Source organism: Choristoneura fumiferana, chromosome Z (genome assembly GCF_025370935.1).
Source record: "Choristoneura fumiferana chromosome Z, NRCan_CFum_1, whole genome shotgun sequence".
NCBI lineage: Eukaryota > Metazoa > Arthropoda > Insecta > Lepidoptera > Tortricidae > Choristoneura > Choristoneura fumiferana.
Genome location: NC_133472.1, coordinates 24,704,392 through 24,727,281, shown reverse-complemented (window position 1 = coordinate 24,727,281; position 22,890 = coordinate 24,704,392). Strand labels below are relative to the sequence as shown.

Below are 22,890 nucleotides of genomic sequence, written 5' to 3'. Positions count from 1 at the left end.
TCCGTATAACGGATTCTATCGCGCAAAGGAACTCCGATCTGTACCTATAGCTTTCTCCATAGCTGGTTGCGTGACTGAGCATCTACAAGAGACCAAGGATCCCGTCTCAGATTCATCACTGGCAATACACATTGGTTGAAGTCTCTAGTCTTGAGGCACTACGGAATTATGGACGAGAAGACATGACAAAGTTTCCATCTATGTTGGATTCTTCAGGCGACCTCTTTGTAGGTATATTCATCTTTGAATTCTGTGTTAGAGAGGTCTTTGATACGGTACATTTTGAACAACATATGATATGATATGGAAAGTCTTGTTAACTACTATTATCTATACAAAGTAGGTATCGATAAATATTAACAAGGATCAGGGGTATCTATTAAGCCAAACCAATCTAACAACGTGCTGAATCTTTGAGAACGACGAGCACCAGTATCAGTAGGTATGGATAACATGATTGCTATAATTATCGTCTCCGCACTATTCAATTGTTATTCACTACGGATTTACATTTGTTACACCACACTATATATTATAATCAACGAAGTTCTGTGCACGTCTCGGCACGATTGTTTAATTTTACGTGTCGAAGATTTCTACCTTCAGCTATAAGGCAATAAAATAAGGTCAAGAGCATCTAGGCGGTTCATTGATTAAAACTTAAGATTCAAAGCAATTTACTTCATTTATAAAGCTTTACAAATCGTAGCATACTGGTTATTAAACTTGAAGAGTAGGCGGTGCAACATGGCATTAACAATTATTCGTGCAGCGAGGCAGAGGCAAGTCGGAGCCGCCATAACGTATTGTTGCAGAGTATTTTATAGCAGCAGCACAACCATCACAAAAGGTATGTATACCTACACTGTTTTACACAAATAACCTTTAGCATGGGAATTTAAATAGAACGTAATTAATCATTATTGTGATTTTAGGAAAATTCTTCACAAAAAAGCACGAGTGGATTTCTGTTAACGATAACATTGGAACCGTTGGCATTTCGAACTACGCACAGGTCAGTTCAGTTCCGTTTTAGCATTAGTGGTTGGTGTTCCTTACCTAGTACCTTTTTAAGAAGAGAACTTCAACAGGTAACTACTGACATTTTGTTCCGCCCGGTGACTTTACTCAGTTCTTTAAAACGTAAAAGCGTTCATTTAACTTTTAAACAGTGCATTAAACGCAAGTGTATAAACGTTAGTTCGTAATAATACAGCAACCTTTGTACGATATGTACTATACCTAGTCAACCAATTTGATTCCTAGGCCACCACAGAACCGTGTCGTAATGACATTCAACATCATTCGATACATAGTTAATGTTATAGAAAAACAAAATTATTTACTATGATAAATGATAAGGTTCCATGGTGGCCCAGGAATCACATAGGTTGACTGTACCTTATCAACTTACAGTAGCGTTTAAGACACTAAGTGAAGCTTTCAAAATGTATTTATGTAGTTACTCTTATATGTGTTGAAGCCTTCAAGGCGCTGAATACGTTATTGGATGTTTCAGGAAGCCCTCGGCGAAGTAGTGTTCGCGCAGCTGCCGGCGCCGGGCTCGGAGCTGGTCGCAGGCGAAGAGTGCGCGGCGCTCGAGAGCGTCAAGGCTGCCAGTGAAGTCTACACACCGGTATCAGGAATTGTAAGCTCTAAACATTTTACAGAGATGCCATCAGATATACATATGAGTGCCCGTAGACAAGATAGTATTAACTCCCGAGTTAAGATATACTCGTAAAAAGAAGTACGAATAAAAGTTCTTTGTCTGTAGATTACAGGAAAAGCTATAAGAAATGTGTGGTTTAAAATATGGGGATGTATGGAACCCTAACCACACTCGTTCAACTCGCGCTTTTCCAGTTTTCCAGTATTTTTAAGGTATCCTCTCTGTTAATTAAAAATGTGGATATTTAAGATGAATTATAGTCCATTCGGATAACATTGGACTCTAGAAGGTCACAGAAGAAGGGGTTCTAAACATTTTTTGTGAATTCGTAATAATGATGATGATGATGATGATGATGATGATGATGATGATGAATAAAAGAAGTAATAAAGATAAAGTCATAATTTTGTTTACTTTGAAAGTAGATTAATACGTAATGTACTTAGAAAATAACACAATATTAAATACGTAATGTGCTACATTATTAAAATTCGATTTACATAATTTAATAACTGTGTTTCGTGGACTCATCCGCTCTCATTCCCTGTTTAAAAATATTCTACTCGTAGTTTCTGCTATGAAGCTCAAACTTTGTTATTCTATCAAATTTGGTGTAGTGCTTTATTTGTGAAAAGTTAACTATTCGTATATAATTAAAGGTCACACATATTGGTCCAAATTGGCGATAAAAACTGTAAATAATTTAAGTACAGAATATTTCTTGAGTTAACAATATTACTTATAAATATGTGTTTCGCTTGTTTGTTTGTTTTTCGCTCTCCGAAGCATCATCAGCGGTTTTTGACCCTACGACGCTTGGTGGGGTAATTCTTCGAAAATGATCCCTGTGTCTGACTGTCACTTTGTTTTTTCTGCAAGAAATACAAAACATAATTTGCTACCAGAGGTTTGTAACTTTAAAACTGAATAAGGGTTTAAATAATAGGATATATTACAACTGTCAAAAAACGGTAAAGCACTAGGTCGACTATACGTAAACTCATTCTAGATAACAGAGAAGAATACAGCAGTGGAAGCCTCTCCTTCCACAATTAACGCGTCATGCTACGACGAGGGCTGGCTGTTCCGGGTGCGGCTGACCAGGCTCGAGGAACTGCAGCAGCTGATGACGGCCGCAGCCTACAACGAGTTCCTGAAGGATGCCACGAACCACTAATGTTGTAAATTAAATACTCATCGAATATGTAGAATACTTTACTAACTGTTACTTCTTATTTAAATACGGTACTTATGACTAGAGCCCGGAATTTTTCGCGGCATTTTTGATGTGTCATGTAGTGACTTCTCAGTTATCGACTTCCGATATTCAATATCGATATATCGATACGCAACATGTTAAAAAATGTTCAACGTAGAGGTCAACAATAGACGGCAGCAGTTATTCGTTAAAGAGCCATCTATTCCAATTAAATTTCGAGTAGTCCAAAATGTGAAATAGACAAATAATGAATTATGCAATGAAAACAATGAATAATTAACAATTCCCAATTAGATTAGTTTTTTTATCAAATGTACTTAAAGGTAAAAACCAAAATTATATGACTATTGTTTATGTAAAAAAAAAATTGAAGCCTTATTCCCAATTTAAAAATTCAATGTCATATTCAGAGTCTATAGTAATGCTAATAGGTGCTCCATTAGTGTCTTTATAAAATATATTACGTTTATTATTTTACGATAATATCATTATCGATATCATTTAAATAGAGTCGATAACTGCGTAGTCACTATGACAGATCCAAAATCAATCATTCAATCGATTTATTTATTTCAAAAATCTTGCTACTAAATGCCGCAAAATTCCGGGCTCTGTTTATGATGTAAATACTTGTCGGAGTCATTTTGTTTATGTATGACCAGAGAGGTATAGGTAGAGTCATTCACGATGACGCGTGCCGTGGTTCTTATTACAATGTCATTAATGTCTAATTTTGACAAAATCACGCGTCTACGTGGATGGCACTAGATATAGGTAGGTAGGTCCGCGGGGTTCCACCAATAATGTGTGAGGATGTGTTGCGAGGGATGTGTTTTTCATTAACCAATAGAAACGGTTCATTTACACATCCTCGCACAGCACATCTCAGGTGTAAACCGCTGAGCGGAGCGAGGCGAGGTAAATGCAGTGTTTCTATTGGTTAATGAAAAACATTTTCCTCGCAACATATCCTCGCACACCTCTGTTGGATACGCTGCATAATTTAAAAAAATACGTTCCGTTCTAGATTATATTCTATTATTGTCGACCAGCTTCAAAAAATTATTTAAAGTTTGTTTAAAGTGATTTGATTTAGGTAAAGTAGTAAAGTGAAACAACGCGAAAAGCGAAACAGTAGTAGGCATAATTCTATAGGTAAAATAAATAAAAAACTGACTGCAGCTAATGCAGTAATTAATAGGTACAGTCACTAGCATTAATATCTGCCACAGCGGAGGGTGCAAAAATATCTGACACGTCTTTCCGGCTCTAGAAATAGAGTCGTATTAGATATTTATGCAGGCTTGTTGTGTTAGATATTGGTGCTGGTGACTGTACGACAAGAAATACAGTAGATAGGTACTGTTTCACTTTTCGCGTTTTTTAGATTATCCCACTTTACCTTAAACTATGCAAATGTGTGGCATCATTGAAAATTCGACAACCTGATAGGTTACAAAATAAGGTACACATTAGAAACCAATACAATTTTTTGAAATTTGTTGAACGTATACTTTGGTATATGTTTACTCTTAGGAAGAAAACAATGTAGTTAGACTTTATAAAATATACTATTTTATTAACGAATCATTGTTGTAATACATTCCACAAAATAAACTTTTTCACCTTCGTTGTTAATGTATAATACCCCTGCGTTATCCCAATAGTTTTTTAAATGTGTTATTATTAACGCAAGGATCAAGCAAGAAGATATCTCCAAATATCAAATAGTAAAATACTGAGTGTCACAAAACCCTTTAACAATATTTCTGCAAGTGGTTGTTTTACGGCACATGACGTAAAATCAACTAGGTAATAATCTGAAATACTTATCATTTTTTCATAAATTATAACCACTTTCGTACCAACTTAGGCACACTTTTTTTCAAACATACTAGTTGTGTTCTCATGCGTAAGTTTGTTTACCTACCTATTTGAACTTTATCATTCTAAATAAGCGAGTGAGATATTGTTTATTGTGTAGGTATCGTTGAACGATAATCGCGTGAAGAAACCTTCACATAGGTACAAGCCAAGCAACGGCATGTTGTGTTTGAAGTTATAAATCCATATTGGGCCCGTGCAGAAACAACAGATATCAAATATTGGCCGGAGATAATGAGATATGATACGAGTATTAAGTAAGAAAATTTGCCGAAGTCGTTTTGATGAGCTTTATTTCAGAGCGGCTGCTCCCGATATGATCTCAATGAGCTCCCTGGTGATGACAGCCTGGCGGGTCCTGTTGAAGAGCAGAGTAAGCTTGCGGATCATGTCACCGGCGTTCTTCGTGGCATTGTCCATGGCGGACATCCGCGCCGACTGCTCCGAGGCCGCGCTCTCCTTCAGCGCGTAGTACAGCAGCGCCGCTAGAGTCCACTCCGCGTAGCACTCCAGCTGGTCGTCGTCTACGTCGTCAAACGCATTCATGTTCGGTGCGGACTGGATTAAAAGGCAAGACTTAAGACTTAAAAACAGACTTATGCCGCGACTTCTTCCCCGTGCGAAACTAAATAGAAACCTACCTAACTCCCTCTCCCGTAGGAATTTCCAAAAATCTCCTTTGTACACCTTTATGATCCTACTAGCTTTTGCCCGCGGCTTCGACCGCGTGGAATTCGGTTATCGCGCGCTGTTCCCTCGGGAACTGTGCATTTTTCTGGGATAAAAAGTAGCCTATATCACTCTCTGGCCCATAAACTATCTCTATGCCAAAAATCACGTCGATCCGTCACTCCATTTCGACGTAAAAGACGGACAGACATACAAACATATAAACACACAAATACACACACATTTATAATATTAGTATGGATAAGAATACAAGTATGTCTTCCAGTCGTTTACTGTATGCTGTCTGTCAGTCAGTTCATCAGTTACGCGTTACTCTTTCATATTATGCAGTGGGACACCTACCTAGTATACTTAGGGGCTGTTTCACCATCCATTGATTAGTGATAACTGGCGGTTAGGTGTGATGCCGTCCCTACCTATTTGTTTTGTGCGAGTAGAGTCTGGAGACGGCATTAAATTTAACCGTCGATTAACGCTAATCAATGGATGGTGAAACAGCCCCTTAGGTAGGTTAATTTAATGTGTACATTTATACGAACCTCAATCCTTGTTTTGTTGAAAAAAGGCACCATGCTAAGTTCGTATTTGACTGCACTGAAAAACTTGTTGTAGAAAATTTCTCCAATATCGTAAGTGTAGCCTGCTTCTGTTATAGCAGCGGCCATAGTTGAGGCGTCTGCGAAGACAGGTGCTATTCGGCCAATCTAAAAAAACATAGGCACAAATTGAAGTATGAGGAAATAGGTAGGTACAGTCGAATGCAAAAATATATATACAGCCATTTTTTTTTTATTTTTTTTTTATTCGACTGGATGGCAAACGAGCAAGTGGATCTCCTGATGGTAAGAGATCACCACCACCCATAGACAACTGCAACACCTGGGTATTGCAGATGCGTTGCCAACCTAGAGGCCAAAAAAGGAATACCTCAAGTGCCAGTTATTTCACCGGCTGTCTTACTCTCCACGCCGAAACACAACAGTGCAAGCACTGCTGCTTCACGGCAGGATTAGCGAGCAAGATGGTGGTAGCAATCCGGGCGGACCTTGCACAAGGTCCTACCACCAAAACCATAGCGTCAAAATATGTATACATTGACCTTATGTTTAGTGGCTTATAGGTGTATAGATATTTTTGACATTTTGGTAACGTATATACGAGTATTTATGCTTTTGACCGTACAGTCGAACGATTTGTTTCCTGACCCACCGTAGAACGTTCTCACAGTAAATGTCATAAGTAATAAAATCTCTTCTCAAGCAATTTGATGTCACTACTTATGACTTTTCTATGAAAGGTTCCACAGTGGGTCACGATTCAATTGGTTCGAGTGTTCTCAATATACGTTCTTATTCTTATACGTTCTATGAATTCGAAATTGTTGCGAATTTGGGAAAAGGGTAGAGTTTAACTTGATCCTTCTAAGATTCAATGTCTTCAAGTTATACGAGTATAGGTAGGTACTTACATCTTTAACGCTGACGAGCATACTTGCTGCGTATTGTCTCCGCAGCATAGCGCGGGATTTGTCGCCAATGCAGACGATTTTGGGTACGGGGCTTTCCGTTGGCAGTGCTGCCATCTGTCGGCGGATACGTCGCGCCACGCCGCTGTGTACCCCACCGCACAGTCCTGGCAATTTAGAAAAACGTAGGGAATGTAAATAGTAAATATTGACATACACTCACTTAAGATGGCAGCACTATAAAAAGTGGTGTTGAAACGAGGTAGTATATTTTAACATAATGTCGACAAAGGAAGAAAACACTCGCATTTTGTTTGTAATCATTTCAAACAGCTTGGTAATTTCGAGCAGAATGATTTAAACATCTGTCTGCGTTACGAGGTATTTTAGTAAACGATGTGCAAGAAAAATATCCACCAATACAGTTATTTAATTTTTCTACCCATGCTCTATCTTATTGGTGGATTTTCCCTCGCATACTCCTGTGCTACTTCGCACTGGTCTAGTGGATCCTAAGATTATAATAACAAAATTGCTTGCCTAACTACACGTTAATAAAGAAGGTAGGTAGTTGGGTTAATTAACTTTTGTTGCCATAGTAACGTCCCCTGCGTTACCTATTAAAAGTTTGATTTTATGGGGTACAAATCCACTAAAAATTGGGAGTTACGACAGTTTTAAACGTTACGCTCCCTGGCAACCCCACTGTCTGTTTTGTGATTTTTTTAAGACATAAAGCTGCCTAATATGTACCGAATTAGTACCTACTTAAAAAAATGTACCTCAAATGATCGAAGGTACAATTAATTGAATTTGGGGGGCTGGAGAGATGCTCTGCAGCAACCCCATAATTAAATTTAAGAAATTCCACATGGATACTTACTTTTACAGTAAAGAAGAGGCGAAAAATAATTGTATCGCAATTATTACTGTTAAATAAGTTGGTTATGGCTAGTTAAATTACTTAATTTTTGCTAGGACGCCAGAAATTTAATTGCAGCCGACTGCTGGTACTTACTTATAAACAACGTGCCAGATTAATACGAAACTTAATACATATAATGGGATTAGGATTATACACATATAGGTCTTAACGTGGATTCTGGTGCCCGAAATCATAAAAAAAATAGAGAGTTGAAATTTTATTCTAACGGAAAACTAATACTGAAAATAATATTTATACCTAATGCAACCCGTTTGCCTAACCATCTTTGCGAAATAGGATAGCTCATATAGGTACAGTCAACCAATTTTATTCCTAGACCACCACAATCCGTGCTGCGTGCTATTCCCCTACACGACCACTGGACAGGGGTCTAGACACGAGTTTCTCCTATGCACCAACATGGCAACTTGCTTTCTTTTCATTAGTCACTTAAGCAGCCATACTAACGCCATCTATGTTTTTAGTTCTCATCGAGATACATCAAACACTTCCCTTGGAACTATCCAAAAGTAACAAACTTGAAATAAAAAATACAAAAATACTCCAAAAAGTAATTTTAACAATTAAGTAATTTAACTGGCCATAACCAACTTATTTAACAGTATTAACTGCGGTACAATTATTTTGGCCTCTTCTTTACTTGAAAAGTAAGTGTCCACGTGGAATTTCTTAAATTTAGTTATGGGGTTGCTGGAGAGACGCTCTGCAGCAACCCCAAATTCAATTAATTGTACCTTCGATTATATTGAGGTACAATTTTTTTAAGTAGGTATATATGTACTCTGTGGTAGGTACTAATTTGATATATATTGGGTACATTAGCTTTATGTCTTAAAAAATCACAAAACAGACAGTGGGGTTGCCAGGGAGCATGACGTAGTTTTAAGGCAATCCCTTCGTGGTTCATTAAGCATGCTAATAGAATACATTGCAAACATTTTTAGGGTTCCGTAGTCAACTAGGAACTCTTATAGTTTCAACATGTCTGTCCGTCTGTCTGTCTGTCTGTCCGCGGCTAAGCTCAGAGACCGTTTGTGCTAGAAAGCTGTAATTTGGCATGAATATACATATCATAAGTGGTAAATTAAAAACAACAAAAAAATTTTTTTTACCTTCCATACACGTAAAGTGGAAGTGATATTTTTTACTCGACTAACCCTTATAGTGTGGAGTATCGTTGGATAGTTCTTGCAAAATCATTGGGTAATTCTTAAAACGAGTTTTCGATTCAGTAATCTGTTTGTGAAATATTCAACTTTAAAATGCAAATTTTCATTAAAATCGGGCGTCCCTTTAAAATCTAAACTGTTGGGTAGGAAAATTTGAAAAAATTCAGTATGGCAGTAAGTATATCAAATTTACAAGGACAATTATAACGGCTAAGATATGCTTGAGAATTAGTAGTAGTTTAAGAGGAAATAGCAGCCTAAGGTATAAAATATACCTAAACTTGGAAGATTCCGGACCTACACAATACGAGAAATATTACTTGATTTTTTCGTAATGGCTACCGAACCCTTTCTTGGGCATGTCCAACACGCTCTTGGCCGGTTTTTCTAAGAAAGTGTATCACTGATATCTCCTGCGTTACGGAAAAGAGTAACAACACAATATAAAAGTTGATTAATCCAGTTACAACAATCGCGTGATCATTATAAGAGTAAGTTGTAAGACCAATACGTAGTACAGGCTTATTTACTAAGGTACAATATAAACTTCTGTATTTAAATAAGTACTCAAGTAAATAAAACAGATAAAAATGAACTTGAGCCAGATTGATCGCATTTATTATTTTCTTTGTCGTATCGTTGCGACACTGACACATAAATGTTGGATAGCGTGTAAAATCGGGTCAATATCAGTTATTTTGTTTGCGCTAAAAATACATTCTTATTTTCATAGTTTCCTTTTCAACCACAAAAGAAAGAGAACAAGATTAGAATAGGTTTTATTATTATGTATATTTTTAGGGTTCCGTAACCAAAATGGCCAAAACGGAACCCTTGTAGTTTCGCCATGTCGTCTGTCTGACTGTCCGTCCACGGCTTTGCTCAGAGACTATCAGTGCTAGAGTTAGCTATCGAGTTAGAGAAGAAACAAAGCCGGAAATGGGTAGCCGAGGTCGAAATACGCCATAATAAAGGCAAAAGATGCCGCCTTTGAGGAATTTGTGAGCAGCTTGAACAGGGATCCATGGGGAAGACCATACAAAATGGTTCGCAATAAAATGAAGCGCGCTCCCCCCATGGATTCGCTGGAGCCTGAACTCCTCGACAGAATAGTGGAGGGCTTGTTTCCGTCGGCACTGGTTTTTTGCTCCTCCGAGGATGTTGGCCCCCTCAGAGGAGCCAAATGATCGGCATCCGGTGCCAAGGATAACAGACGACGAGATGATGGCCCTGGTCGACCGCCTTAGGTCGAACAAAAAGGCTCCAGGACCTGATGGTGTACCAGCTAGGGTGATCCCTCTAGCACTCGAACATCTGGGGGAGCGCTTGAGGGACCTCCTGTCTGAATGCCTGGAGACAGAGCGCTTCCCTAAAGTGTGGAAGGAGGGGCGCCTATGCCTTCTTAGGAAAGAGGGTCGACCGGCGGATTCGCCTTCGGGCCATCGTCCCCTTGTCTTGCTCGATGTATCCGGCCGGGAAGATGCTAGAGCGCGTCATTGCTCGCCGGATCATCGAGCACATGGAAGAAATCGGGCCAAATGTGGCTGATTGCCAATATGGATTTCGGGCTGGCCGTGGTAATATTGACGCGATCAAGTCGCTTAAAGACTTCTCGGACCATGCGGCCAGTAGGGGAGAGGGAGTAATCGCAGTCTCGCTGGACATAGCGAATGCGTTCGGAACTCTCCCCTACGAAGTAATAAAGGAGGCCTTAAGGTACCACGGCCTGCCTCTCTATTTGCAGAGGATAGTGGGGCACTATCTCCAAGAAAGAGTAGTGCTCTACGAACACCGCGGACAGCGGAAATCAAGACCGATGACCTGTGGGGTCCCTCAGGGTTCCGTGTTGGGTCCACTATTGTGGAACATCGGTTTTGATTGGGCGATCAGAGGGGTCCAGCTTCCCCGCATGGCCACCATTTGCTATGCCGATGACACAATGGTGGCCGTCCGGGGAAGCGATATGAGGGAAACGTTGCGAAGGGCTGCGGTCGCTGCTGAACTTGTTGTAGAACGCATCCGCATGCTGGGTTTGAGGGTAGCCGTCTCCAAGACAGAAGCCATTGTCTTTGGAAGACCTGGCTGGCGTGTGCCCGCCAACACCGTTATCCCGATAGGGGGAGAACCTGTCCAGGTCAAGGCTAATATTAAATATCTTGGCCTTGTCCTGGACAGAAAATGGGATTTTCGAGAGCACTTCACCCGACTTATTCCTCGGTTGATGGGTGCTGCATCAGCACTGGGCAGACTACTGCCCAATGTAGGCGGACCAAGAGGTGCCTGCCGAAGACTTTTTGCAGGCGTTGTCCGCAGCATGGCACTCTACGGAGCACCAATCTGGGCGGACCGGCTGTCGGAGCGGAATAAATCCCTTCTTCGACAGCCACAGCGGGTCTGTGCAATTCGCCTCATACGGGCATATGTTACAGTGGCCCATATGGCAGCTTGCGTCCTCGCCGGGACCCCGCCATGGGATGTGGACGCTCAGGTCATGTCCGAGACCTACTGGTCCCGACGAGAGGCGCGAGCGCAATGTGGGGAAAGGTTGGCCCCTCGAGAGCTGGCTTATGCCCGTCGAATGACGGAGAAGCGTATAAGAGACCGGTGGAAGGATAGCTTGGAGGACTGCCGCTATGGAACGAGGACCATAGTGGCACATTCCTCCCTTCCTTTGATGAGTGGATTGACAGGGAAATTGGGGCAATTTCCTATAGAATGACGCAGGTAATGACCGGACATGGATGCTACGGTCATTACCTGCATCGAATAGGGAGGGAAATTAGCACAACCTGTCATCAGTGTGCACATGACGATGACACTGCCCAGCTCACGCTGGAGGTGTGCCCAGCATGGGAACCCGAACGACAGGCATTAGTCTCAACACTGGGACGTAATGACCTGTCGCTCGCAAATGTGGTAAGCGCAATGCTTGAGAGCGAGGAGTCATGGGAGGCCTTCTACAACTTTTGTGAGGCAGTTATCTCCCAAACAGAAGAAGCGGAACGGGAGCGTGAAGACGAAGTTGACGCGCCCCAGTTCCGGCGCAGACGGAGGGGGGTGAGGCGTAGTCGATTTGCCGCCCGCCAAATCCCCCAGTAGGACCAGCGGGTGGGGGAAAGGGGTCCCCAGCCTGCATTGCACGGTCCTACGAGTCTGGGGGAGAAGCCAAAACGTTGCGACTTCTCCCCTTTTGGCGCGGGTAGCCCTAGCGTGATCCAGGGCCGCCGAGAGGCGTCGCGGTAGAATCTTCGGGATCCCGTGGCGCCTACAAACCTCGGCAAGAGGGCAACGTCGGAGTGGTTTTAGTGGGTATGCTCCCCCCTCCCCTTCCCATAGGGGAAGAGGACGGGGGAGAGAGCCCCACATAACCATCCCGGTGTCCCCTGGCCCGGTGGTAGTCGTAATGAGTTTCCACTTCGTTAAAAAAAAAAGACTGGCTGTCTAGCTATTTAAGTAACCGTCAACAGTGTGTTGAAATAACAGAATTGCATAAAGGTAATCTAATCACTGCTAGGTCATCTTTCAAGGAAAACAAATGTGGCGTGCCGCAGGGAAGCATACTTGGGCCACTGCTATTCCTTCTTTATATTAATGACCTTCCAAATGTCACGAATCACAAATGTGTACTGTTTGCAGATGAAACCACAATTCTGCTCAAATTTAAGGATAAAGACGGTTTTGAAAATGAAATAAATTTGGTAACTGGCGATGTAGTGAATTGGATGCATAAAAATAATCTGAAAGTTAACATCAGCAAAACCAAAGCAATTCAATTTAAAACTAATAGAGGTCAGCTTTGCTTGCTCTTCGTCGTTTGAGAAGGATTGCTTCCTTGCAGACAGCACACAATGCGTACCATGGATATGTTGCCTCGGTCTTGCGCTACGGCATCATATTCTGGGGCAACTGCACAGACATTGAAAGAGTGTTTAAGTCGCAAAAGAAATGCATCAGGGCATTGTGTGGTATTGGGACTAGAGAATCTTATGAATACTTACCTAGAATACTTATGTTTAAACGGCTTAAAGTTTTCCCAGTAACCTGCATCTACATAGCGGAAATGTGCATCTTTGTTAAAAATCACAGAGGCTAGGAGTTCACGCAAACACGAATTTCTTGTTCCCAAAGATAGACTAGCTCTGTGCCGCTTGCCGCAGCAATGTGTACAGCATGGCTATAAAAAATTATAATAAGCTTCCGCTAACGCTTTTGTCACTGCCGCGAAATAAATTTAAAGTGGGCATATTAAATCGGCTTGCTCTGCATAATTTTTATAATTTAAATGAGTATTACGATAAAATTTGCGATGTGAATAATAATGGTAACCAATATAGAATTGAAATTCACTTTGATTATATATTTATTTAATTTACTAATTTTCTCCATATGTTTTATAGTTTCTTTTCAATAAGATAATTTAAATTTATGTAAACTTGACATTGAATCAAATTATTACTTATTCCCTTTTAATTTTGTCTTTAGTTTTGTAATTAATTTAAGTAAGTATTTCAGTAACAAATTGCGTTACACGTCATAATTATAAGTTAAATAAAATTGTATGTTACGTTATTATTGATGTTTTGTATTGTTGACATTGATTTTAATTATTATTATCCTTGTTTCGTATTGTTTAATATTCAACATTTATTGCATGCCTATTCTTATAAGGTTATTGTCATCATTAAGACTATCAATCTTATTTACTTTTAACATCTCAACATGAACATGATGTTTTTCAAATAGAATAAATTTCATTTCATATCATTTCAATTGAAATAGTACAAAAAAATTTTTTTTTTTTACTTTTGTGTACCTTCCCTAGAAGTAAAGTGGGGGTGATTTTTTTTTCGCAGCCAACCCTATTGTGCGGGGTATCGTAGAATATGCCTTTTAAAATCATTGGGGGGTTGTGAAGACCTATAAAGAATTTTTCGATTCAGTGATCTGTTTGCGAAATACTCAACTTTAAACAAAGTGCAAATTTGCATTAAAATCGAGCGTCCCCCCACCTCTAAAACCTTAACTATTGGTTTGAAAAATTTGAAAAAAATGATGGTAATAAGTATATCAAATTTACAAGGAAAATTATAACGGTTAACTTTTTTGAGAATTATTAGTAGGTAGTTTAAGAGTAAAATAGCAGCCTAAGGTATAAAATATACCTAAACTTGGACGATTCCATAAAAAATGCAAAATTCTTAGAAAAGTATAACTTGATTTTTTCTTAACGGCTCTACGGAACCTTATCTTGGGCGTGTCCGACACGCTCTTGGCCGGATTTTTATTACTTTCTGAAACAAATCGAAGCAATGATTAAATTCTATGTACTGGCTGATTTACCTCGGTCCGATGTCACAGCTATGTAAATTTTCTTAAGTGTTTTCGCTTCTTCCTTGTCTACTGGTAGCTCCTCCGGTGGTGGCGGCGGTGCCGAAGCGTCCGCTTTTTTATTAGCGTCTTCATCTGGTTTTTTTTTCATTAAATGACTCGACTCGTAGAACTTACGAGGCCCATAGCCAAAAGGCCTGGCAGCTCTTAGCTCTCTTTCCGCTCTTGTGAACCTGCGCCGAGCATTATCTATAGGCATTTCATTCTTTAAACGTGTGAAAACATTAACGATAAAAAACCTAATAACGAAAAAAAAATCGCAAACTCGCATTTATAATATGGTATTGACTTTTGCCAGCGACTTCATCCGCGATAGATAACATAATTATGTAAAGTGGCATCTCCGCCACTGCCGTGGAAACACGTAAAACTAAAATTCACTTTTAATAACTACTTATATTTATTTAGTAATAAAGTAATAGACTATTTCTCAAAAACTTGTCCATACCCAGTTGTCCACTAATGTAAAAAAATATATTCCTGACGCTATTTCAACACAAAAAATAAGTAATATTGTGTTTAAATATATACAAAACCTTGTGGAAAAGGTGATAAAAAGTCAGATAATCTTTATTGTTAGATCCAATAGAAAGTTTCGATGTAGGTAGTTACAAAATTACGATTTTTTCCTCACAAGATTTCGTGACCTTATCCTGACGACAAGAAATTTCGGATGTTTTATGCAGTTTATGACTGTTTATAATTGTCAATATCCTGACGGGACAACTTTTTGAGAAATACTCATTAAGTAAATTTGTTTAGTAATAGTGCTTTACCACGTTCGGTTTATTATTGTAGCCTAAATACACGTTTGAGCCATTTTTAGAGGATTTGTTCTACCATAATTTGTATACTTAGTAGAAAAGTCTTTGAAAAGTATGTTTAAAACAAAATTAGATATACCTACCTCTAACTTTTCTTAAAATAAATGTACTACGTACTTCTGTTTATAATGTGTATCTTACTATTTTTATAAATAAGTCATAAAATGTCTGGTCATTCACTTCGATCTCTTTAGAATAACGTGTTTGTTATGGGCTAAAAAAAGTTGTTTTATTTTGTTTAATATTTTTAAATCGATCTCTTTAGAATAACGTGTTTGTCTTTCGGAAGTTTTGCCCTCCCTTTTTTCCGAACAAAACGGGACTACGCAGCACTGTGGTTGCTCGATATTTTTAACCGACTTCAAAAAAGGAGGAGGTTCTATGTTCCAATGTTTGTATTTTTTTTATGTATGTTCACCGATTACTCAGTCAATTGTGGACCGATTTACAAAATTCTTTTTTTATTCGAAAGAGTATTCTTCTGAGGTGGTCCTAATGTCACCAAGTCAAGATCTGATGATGGAATCCTAGGGATATCGAGGGCAAACCTATAATTTTATAGGCACACCTATGGCGATTTTGGCATTTTTAGCATTAAGATAAGCACTTAAATTCATTTGGTTAACTGGACCTGATGAAGAAGTCCGTAGATGACCAATGGATCTCGTCAATGCTCGCTCGTCTCTAAACGATCATGACTAATATACCTAGATAAGCGACTAAGAAGAAGCTTTAAGTTAATGATTCTTTCGTACTAACAATGATGCTGAAGCCAGAAGGTAGGCAACGGAACTCTGTTATAAAACAACGTAACTAAGTCGTGTTTGGGCTTAATGGCTACGAATCACTAAAAAGTGAGAAATAATGAAAATTTTTAACAAAAAAGTAAAACCGACTCCAAAAAAATAACAAAAAAATGGAACTGACTACAAAAGCCTTGAAAATATTTTTCTAGGTACGTACTATATAGCTCAAAGTCGGTGACTCGGCACGACGCAGCAGGAGGGATTGAAACCCATAGTATGTAGGCGACTATATATAGTTCCACTCCTGCTGGCTCGTGCTGAGGAATATTTTCAAGGGTTTTTAGTCGGTTTTACTTTTTTCACAATCGTTTTCAATAGTAATATTCATTCTTTTAGTTAAAAAAAAATCACATGTAACTCGTAACTTAACCACCAAGTTTTGTGTTCCTTGTCTCAAAATTACGGATCAAAACCTAAAATTTCATTTAATCAATTTAAAATCCGCTTGAGGGTTGACTATTTTAGATAATACATATAAAATTCAAAATCCTGACTGACTGATATATCAACGCACAGTCCAAACCGTTGCAGTTAAAAACTTGAACTTCGCCAAACGGGCGCGCCAAAGTTGGCATACTCTTCGCAAGTCATAATGTACCTAATGTTTGTCCGAATTATTGTTTGTCATAATTTTTCGAAATTCCTACGGGATAGCGAATAAATGGGATTTGTATTTTCGGTACCTAGCTACCTAATACCAACAGTAAAAATTTTTTTTTCGGATTTACCGAAATTGCCACGGGTAAGAAATAAGGAGTATCTACTAGTTTATACTAGCCTACTAGTTGATATAGAGACTTGATATTTGTAACATATATTTCTAAAGTCATAGAAGTGCACTAAAAAGGGTTTTTTAGAAATTCACACGGGATGGGATAGGGAATAAAAAGGATATTTTTAAAAGAGAGAGAGAGAGAGAGAGAGAGAGATTTATTTACACATATTCGATACACAGAAAAAACACGTTAGGATGAAATAATAATTAAAAAAAAAACATCGAATAGTATAAATTGGGACCCACTCAGCATAATGTTGCGGCAAGCCACAACGCTGTTTTTCAGTGGGACCCATTAAAACTAAACACAAAATAAAGACATATACACACTAGGCTGTGACGACACGAACGCCAGCGGAAGGTAGTTCGCAAACAAAGTTATGTTCCGGAAGAATGTATGGCAACACTTGCTCAGTTTAACCATTTTCGAACAATTAAACCTTATCAAGTCAGGCCAGGATTTGATTTGGCTATTATTGCAGTGAAAACGAACTGCCTAGCGAATACAGGGACTTTATAATTGGTATTTGTATTCCTTGAGGGTTAAAAAGGTGCATAAAGAAGGTTATTTTCCGATATTCCCGTGGGATAGGGAAATATCTAAACTTCGTTTGCTTCTTTGTTTGTAGGAGGAAATTTGTGAAACTCTGAGCCGATTTAAAAAAATCTTTCACCAATATAAAGTTACACTATCCTTGACTGACAAAGGCTACTTTTTCGTGGGGAAAATGCAAAATTCCCACTGGATAGAAGTGAGTGAAAACCACTTCGGAATTGATTAAAAAAATAACTTTTACTTATAGGACAGGTAACCGCTGGGGAGAAAAATCCTCGAGTGGCGACCGCGAACCGGAAGACGATGCGTTGCCATTCCTCCCACTAGGGGACTGACGACATCGTGAGAGTTGCGGGCAACGGGTGAATGCAAGTGGCGAGTTGTTGTTCATTGTGGGGTTCTAAGGGGGAAACCTTTGTTCAGCAGTGGACGTCTTCCGGCTGATTATGATGATGATTATGGGTAATCATAGTGCCATTACTTTTGTAGAATGTCAATACTGTATAGTACTTGTAGTTTTCAACATTTAATTAACTAGGTAGTTCCATTAGGTCCACAGAAAAAAATAGCAACATTATTGCCATGGAACAACTGGTTTTATATATGAAATCAGTATCATGTAACATTTTAAAATCAGCACGCGTGCGCAGTGCGCTTGTATAGAAAGAAAGCTATGTGTTTTTTTTGTGGTTCCAGGCCTACGAAGTTTTTATTGCGGTGCGTGCTAATCCTAAGCGTCTTATTGGACGTTGATAATAAGTAAGCCAATCAGTCAGGATTTTTCTTTCTATTTTGGTGTATAGATTAGGAATTGTCCAAAAACAGATACATTACTTGCTAGCAGATACCATCTTCATCGTTTTAGTGATCTTTTGAATGTTTTTGATGGATTTCAATCGTAATGATACTTGCTTTAATTGTACCATTTTAGAATTTAACTTATAAGAAAAGTATTAAATTAATATTTTTACTTAGATACTTGACTTCCAGTAAAATGACGGATAAAAAAGTGTGACAGTTTGCGTTTGACGGTTTAAAGAAAAGTAAGTTTGATTTTGTTTTACCATAATCAATAAATAATGACCTTTTTTCAGTCAGGCCGCATAACACAATATCTTACACGCATAATTTTATTAAACGTTAATATCCAAATAGAGTGGCAAAAGTTGTAGGTAAAGTCTATCTATCATAAGTTGGCAGTGGAAAAAAGCAACAAATTTTGAAAAAAAAATGGGTTGGCAACACATTTTTTTAGCTAAACGAAAACCACCGATTACACTGGCAACCCTTTGAATGAATAAGAATAAGAGCGTTTTCACATTATCCGTTCCGATATCGGTGCCGGACGACGATATGATATCGGGGCAAGTAAAATGTATGAAATATGTACCTGTCTTTCACATTGTCCGGCCCGATATCGGATATCGGAGACGACACCGATGTGTTGGCGGCACCATCGGTCGCCCGTGGGCTGTCGGACGATAATGTTTTTATGTGTGCTATGCGTGTATCTAAATTGTCTCTGTATGCGCAGAGCCCGATGCGTGGCGGCCATTTTGAGAGCGTTTTCACATTATCCGATCCGATATAGGTATCGGACGATGATGGACGACACCCGATAGTCGATATCATGTGCTGTTTTCACATATTTCCGACAAAATCGTTCCGATACGGTCGGCTCCGATATCGGATCGGAAAATATGAAAACGCTCTTAGGCAAAGCTCGGAAAAAGCCTTGGCAAAGCTCTCCGACACTAGCGCAAACACGACATCCACTTTGCGCACGTCCCATCCCACAGATCGCCGAGTTCTGGCCCTACCTTCTAGGTAGGCTGGTGCTAAGAGTAAGAGTGTCAATAAGGCCATGGTTTCTCTGACCACGACCGAATGTTTTGTGCGGGAATGTTTGAGGGTGGTTTCTCTGAAATGTCACCGGCAGCGGGTATAGGCACCGTTAATTCGTTAGGTGCGACGCACATCCAGATGCCGCTGGTCGCGTGTGACGGGCCTGAGAAACCAGGGCCTTAGTGATAATAGGTAACAATAAAACCGTTGAAAAGCCAAATGGGATAAAAGTCGCAGAAAACGTCTAGATAAACTAATCGGGATACGGCCACAATCACAGGTATTTTATTTGGTAACTACTTGTGTATAAGAAGTGAACATTTTGATGGGATGTATCTTTTGTAAGCTGCTAGGCCGTCAAAACAATAACTGACTGAGATAAATCTAAGTCCACGCGGACGAAGTCGCGGGCACAGCTACTGTATAAATATAAATCGAATTAATATTATATACCTACCTAACAAATTACGTATTAATATTCTGTTATTTTTAAAGTACATTACGTATTAATCTACTTACAAAATAAACAAAATTATGACTTCATCTTATTACTTCTTTTATTAATCAAAAATGTTTAGAACCCCTTCTTCTGTGACCTTCTAGAGCCCATAACCTGAAACTGATTTATAAGAGCGTTAAATTTATTTTCTTCCATCTACCTACTATTTTTCTCGCTTTCGTGAGGTGAAAAATTGTGTATTTCGCTCAGCTGTAAAGTTGTTTAGCATCTCGTGGCTTTGAAACCCTCGACTACACTCAGGATTCTTCCTTTAAACCACTCGTTTCGCTCGTGTTTCAATCCTAGAATCCTTCGCTTGCTTGGGTTTCAATATAACTACTCGCGCCAAACAGTAACTTTCCAGTCTTGCATAACAAATAACTATTATTCGTCTTTTTTATGTAGCGATTTTTTATGAAGCGTTTTATAATGTTCGAGTTTATTTTTTTCGCTTATTTTATCAGTTGCATATATTTTCACCGGCATTAGGCAACCCGAGCCTTATGTTGACAGAGCCCCGCATCGCGGGGCTCTTCTTTCTGGGTGGTCTTCCCTTTAGGCATCTGAAGATACTTTAGGAACCTAACCATAACTATTAATGTTTTTTATAATGTGGACACTAAGGTGTAACGATTTGTTAGAATATAGAGTTCGACTAAAATATCTTACATACTGCACTAAGTATATTATACTGATAATAGTTGCGAATAATAAAATTAGCCATAAAAATAGACGCGAAAATTACAAAATGCTCCATGAAAAATCGCTACATGAATAAAGCGAAAAAATTAATTTGCAATCGTGAAAAACCACGATGTGAAAAGACGATACTCAGAAAAAATGCGTTTGTTAAAATTATCTAACAAGCCCCTAAAGGCTAAAAGAATATTAAGAGTATGTTTTTACTAGTTTCTACATACCTACCCACTAAGTTCAAGTAATATGGAAGTAAATAGATTAGTAATCTGTTTCAAGGTTATCACATCATCAACAGCATAATTTTTGTTTTACATTTATGAACACAAGCGTCACCGTTTTCTATTTGTTATGATACTTACAATAAAACAAAACTCGTTACCACGTAATCATATGTATAACAAAGTCTTTTTTATAAACAAAATGGCGCGACTTGAGTTATAATTGTAGGTATGCTAGTAGTTCTCCGTTCCATTACGTTTAGCTGTATCAATTCAACTTTGAATGAATGAGGCATTTCCTTTACAATTCTGGCTATTTGTTGTCAGATAGTGTATGTAGCCAGCTTCGTGTATGTTGTAAAATAGTTTTAACTAGCTAAAAATTAAGCGAACCTTTAATTCAGAATTGATTTACGGTTTGAAAATAGTAGATAATAAGTAGTAGGAGTACAACTAATGAGCAAAACCACCAATTTCACACTTGATGTTTTAATTTAGCTAAACTGCTAACACGACACCTTAGGTGTTTCCTCATACAAGCACACTACCAAACTTTCCACGTAGGTAAGTAATATTGTTTAGGTTTTATTACCGTGATTTATCCCAGCATGGCCAGCCAAACAGGAACCGTTGTTTTGCATTTATTATGTACCATAGTTTACCCGCGGCTTCGCACGCGTAAACTATTCGATCTGGTACAATTGAAATTCCGGGATTTTATAAAATTCCCCTGGGAATACCGAAAATTTATAGCGTCATCTTCTTCATTGAGGTTGTCTTAAGAACAACTGTCCAAAATTTCAAGACTCTAAACCCAGCGGTTGAAATTTTAAGATTTTATCCCTATCCCGTTGGAATATCGGGATAAAAAGTATCTGATGTGATATTCCAGACGTCCATCTATCTACGTACCAAATTTCATCCAAATGCGTAAAGCCGTTTTTAGCGTGAAAGAGTAACAAACATACACAAATAGTAGACACACACACACACACGCTTTTATAATACTAGAGATAGGCGTACGTCACCAGCACCAATATCTGACACAACAACCGTGCATAAATATCTGATACGACTTTATTCCTAGGGCCGAAAGGACGTGTCAGATATTTTTGCACGCTCACTGTGGCAGATATTAATGCTGGTGACTGTACCTACACTATTCGATCCGGTACGTATTGAAATTCAGAGATTTTGCAAAATTCCTCTGGAAAATCCCAAAAATTATATCGTTATCTTCATTAGGGTTGTGTTAAGTTAACACACACACACACACACAAACTTTCGCATTTATAAGTAGGAGAAGTAGGATATATAAGTAGGACGTAGTATGTGGTATTTTTTAAATAATATTATTTATTTTTAAAGACTTGTTCCTGGTAAACGCGCGTTAAAAATTTGCCCGACGCAATTTTAAACGTTTGTTGCATCGATCGACCGTACGAACTTACTATATCAACGGCGTAGATGTGGCAAGGCCATGAGCTGCTTTACCTTTAGTTGTTTCGGATGTGGTATGTCAATCAAACTTGAAATAAACGAGTCCTTTTACCCGACTGCCTAAAGAAGGGTCCTTGTATTGTTCGAGCGTAATATCCGGCGCGTAAGGATGAAATTGTAAGACACGTATCAAATAGTTTAGAGTTAATTATTGAGCATTATGTTGTTGTATTAGGAATACTTATGTTAATCTCATCTAAGAGTGAGATAATGTGGAAATATGGTTTGTAATTATTTGCAAACATTAGGGTTTTTATGCTAGATGGTTTTGTCAGCATTTTTATCTATATCGCAATGTTCATTTTTAATGAATAGTCGTATTTTATTTTACAAACAATAATATAGTAAACTATTTCATGATAGTGATGACACTTGCCGTCGTGTGATCCAATTTCCCAAAACTTTAAAAAAGTAATCCGTAATGATTCTGATTTCACAGCTCGTATGAAGTGACTATGGCAGATATTACGCGAGATAGAGCTAAAAAATATTGGTTAGGACAGATATTTAGAAAGATGAGGTTTTTGGTCCGAAAGCGACTTAAAAAGCATCTCGAAATGGTTTTCGATTTACTATACATTGTAAAAAAATAGACATCCCCAATTATCTATTCTCTACGTACCTTAGAGTTCGTTAAATTGATAAGTTAACTGATAAGTAGTATGTTCAACTTTTAGACTGCCGTATCCAAGGTGTGCTAGCTTAGACTGGTATTTTTTGCTTGTGTATCACATG

General features: G+C 38.6%; 2 protein-coding genes across 4 annotated transcripts; one reads left to right on the top strand and one right to left on the bottom strand.

The window, feature by feature from the left end:
* The first annotated feature begins 310 nt into the window (after positions 1-310).
* On the top strand, positions 311-4,069 carry LOC141431967 (glycine cleavage system H protein-like). Its single transcript, XM_074093297.1, has 4 exons — positions 311-850; positions 936-1,015; positions 1,520-1,648; positions 2,682-4,069. Exons 1-4 carry the CDS (start codon positions 748-750, stop codon positions 2,847-2,849), a joined length of 480 nt encoding a protein of 159 aa, XP_073949398.1. The 5' UTR covers positions 311-747; the 3' UTR covers positions 2,850-4,069.
* Positions 4,070-4,443: 374 nt separating this feature from the next.
* LOC141431950 (ATP synthase F(1) complex subunit gamma, mitochondrial-like) lies at positions 4,444-22,889 on the bottom strand. Of its 3 annotated transcripts, none has more exons than XM_074093269.1 (5): positions 22,778-22,889; positions 14,386-14,606; positions 6,934-7,097; positions 6,005-6,169; positions 4,444-5,333 (listed from the first exon to the last, which is right to left on the bottom strand). In XM_074093269.1, exons 2-5 carry the CDS (start codon positions 14,522-14,524, stop codon positions 5,067-5,069), a joined length of 735 nt encoding a protein of 244 aa, XP_073949370.1. In that variant the 5' UTR covers positions 14,525-14,606; positions 22,778-22,889; the 3' UTR covers positions 4,444-5,066. The 3 variants fall into 3 exon arrangements, with proteins under 3 accessions (XP_073949370.1, XP_073949352.1, XP_073949360.1); XM_074093251.1 differs by lacking the exon at positions 22,778-22,889 and adding an exon at positions 18,229-18,408; XM_074093259.1 differs by lacking the exon at positions 22,778-22,889 and adding an exon at positions 18,229-18,317 and having other exon boundaries at positions 14,386-14,622.
* Position 22,890: the final 1 nt, after the last annotated feature.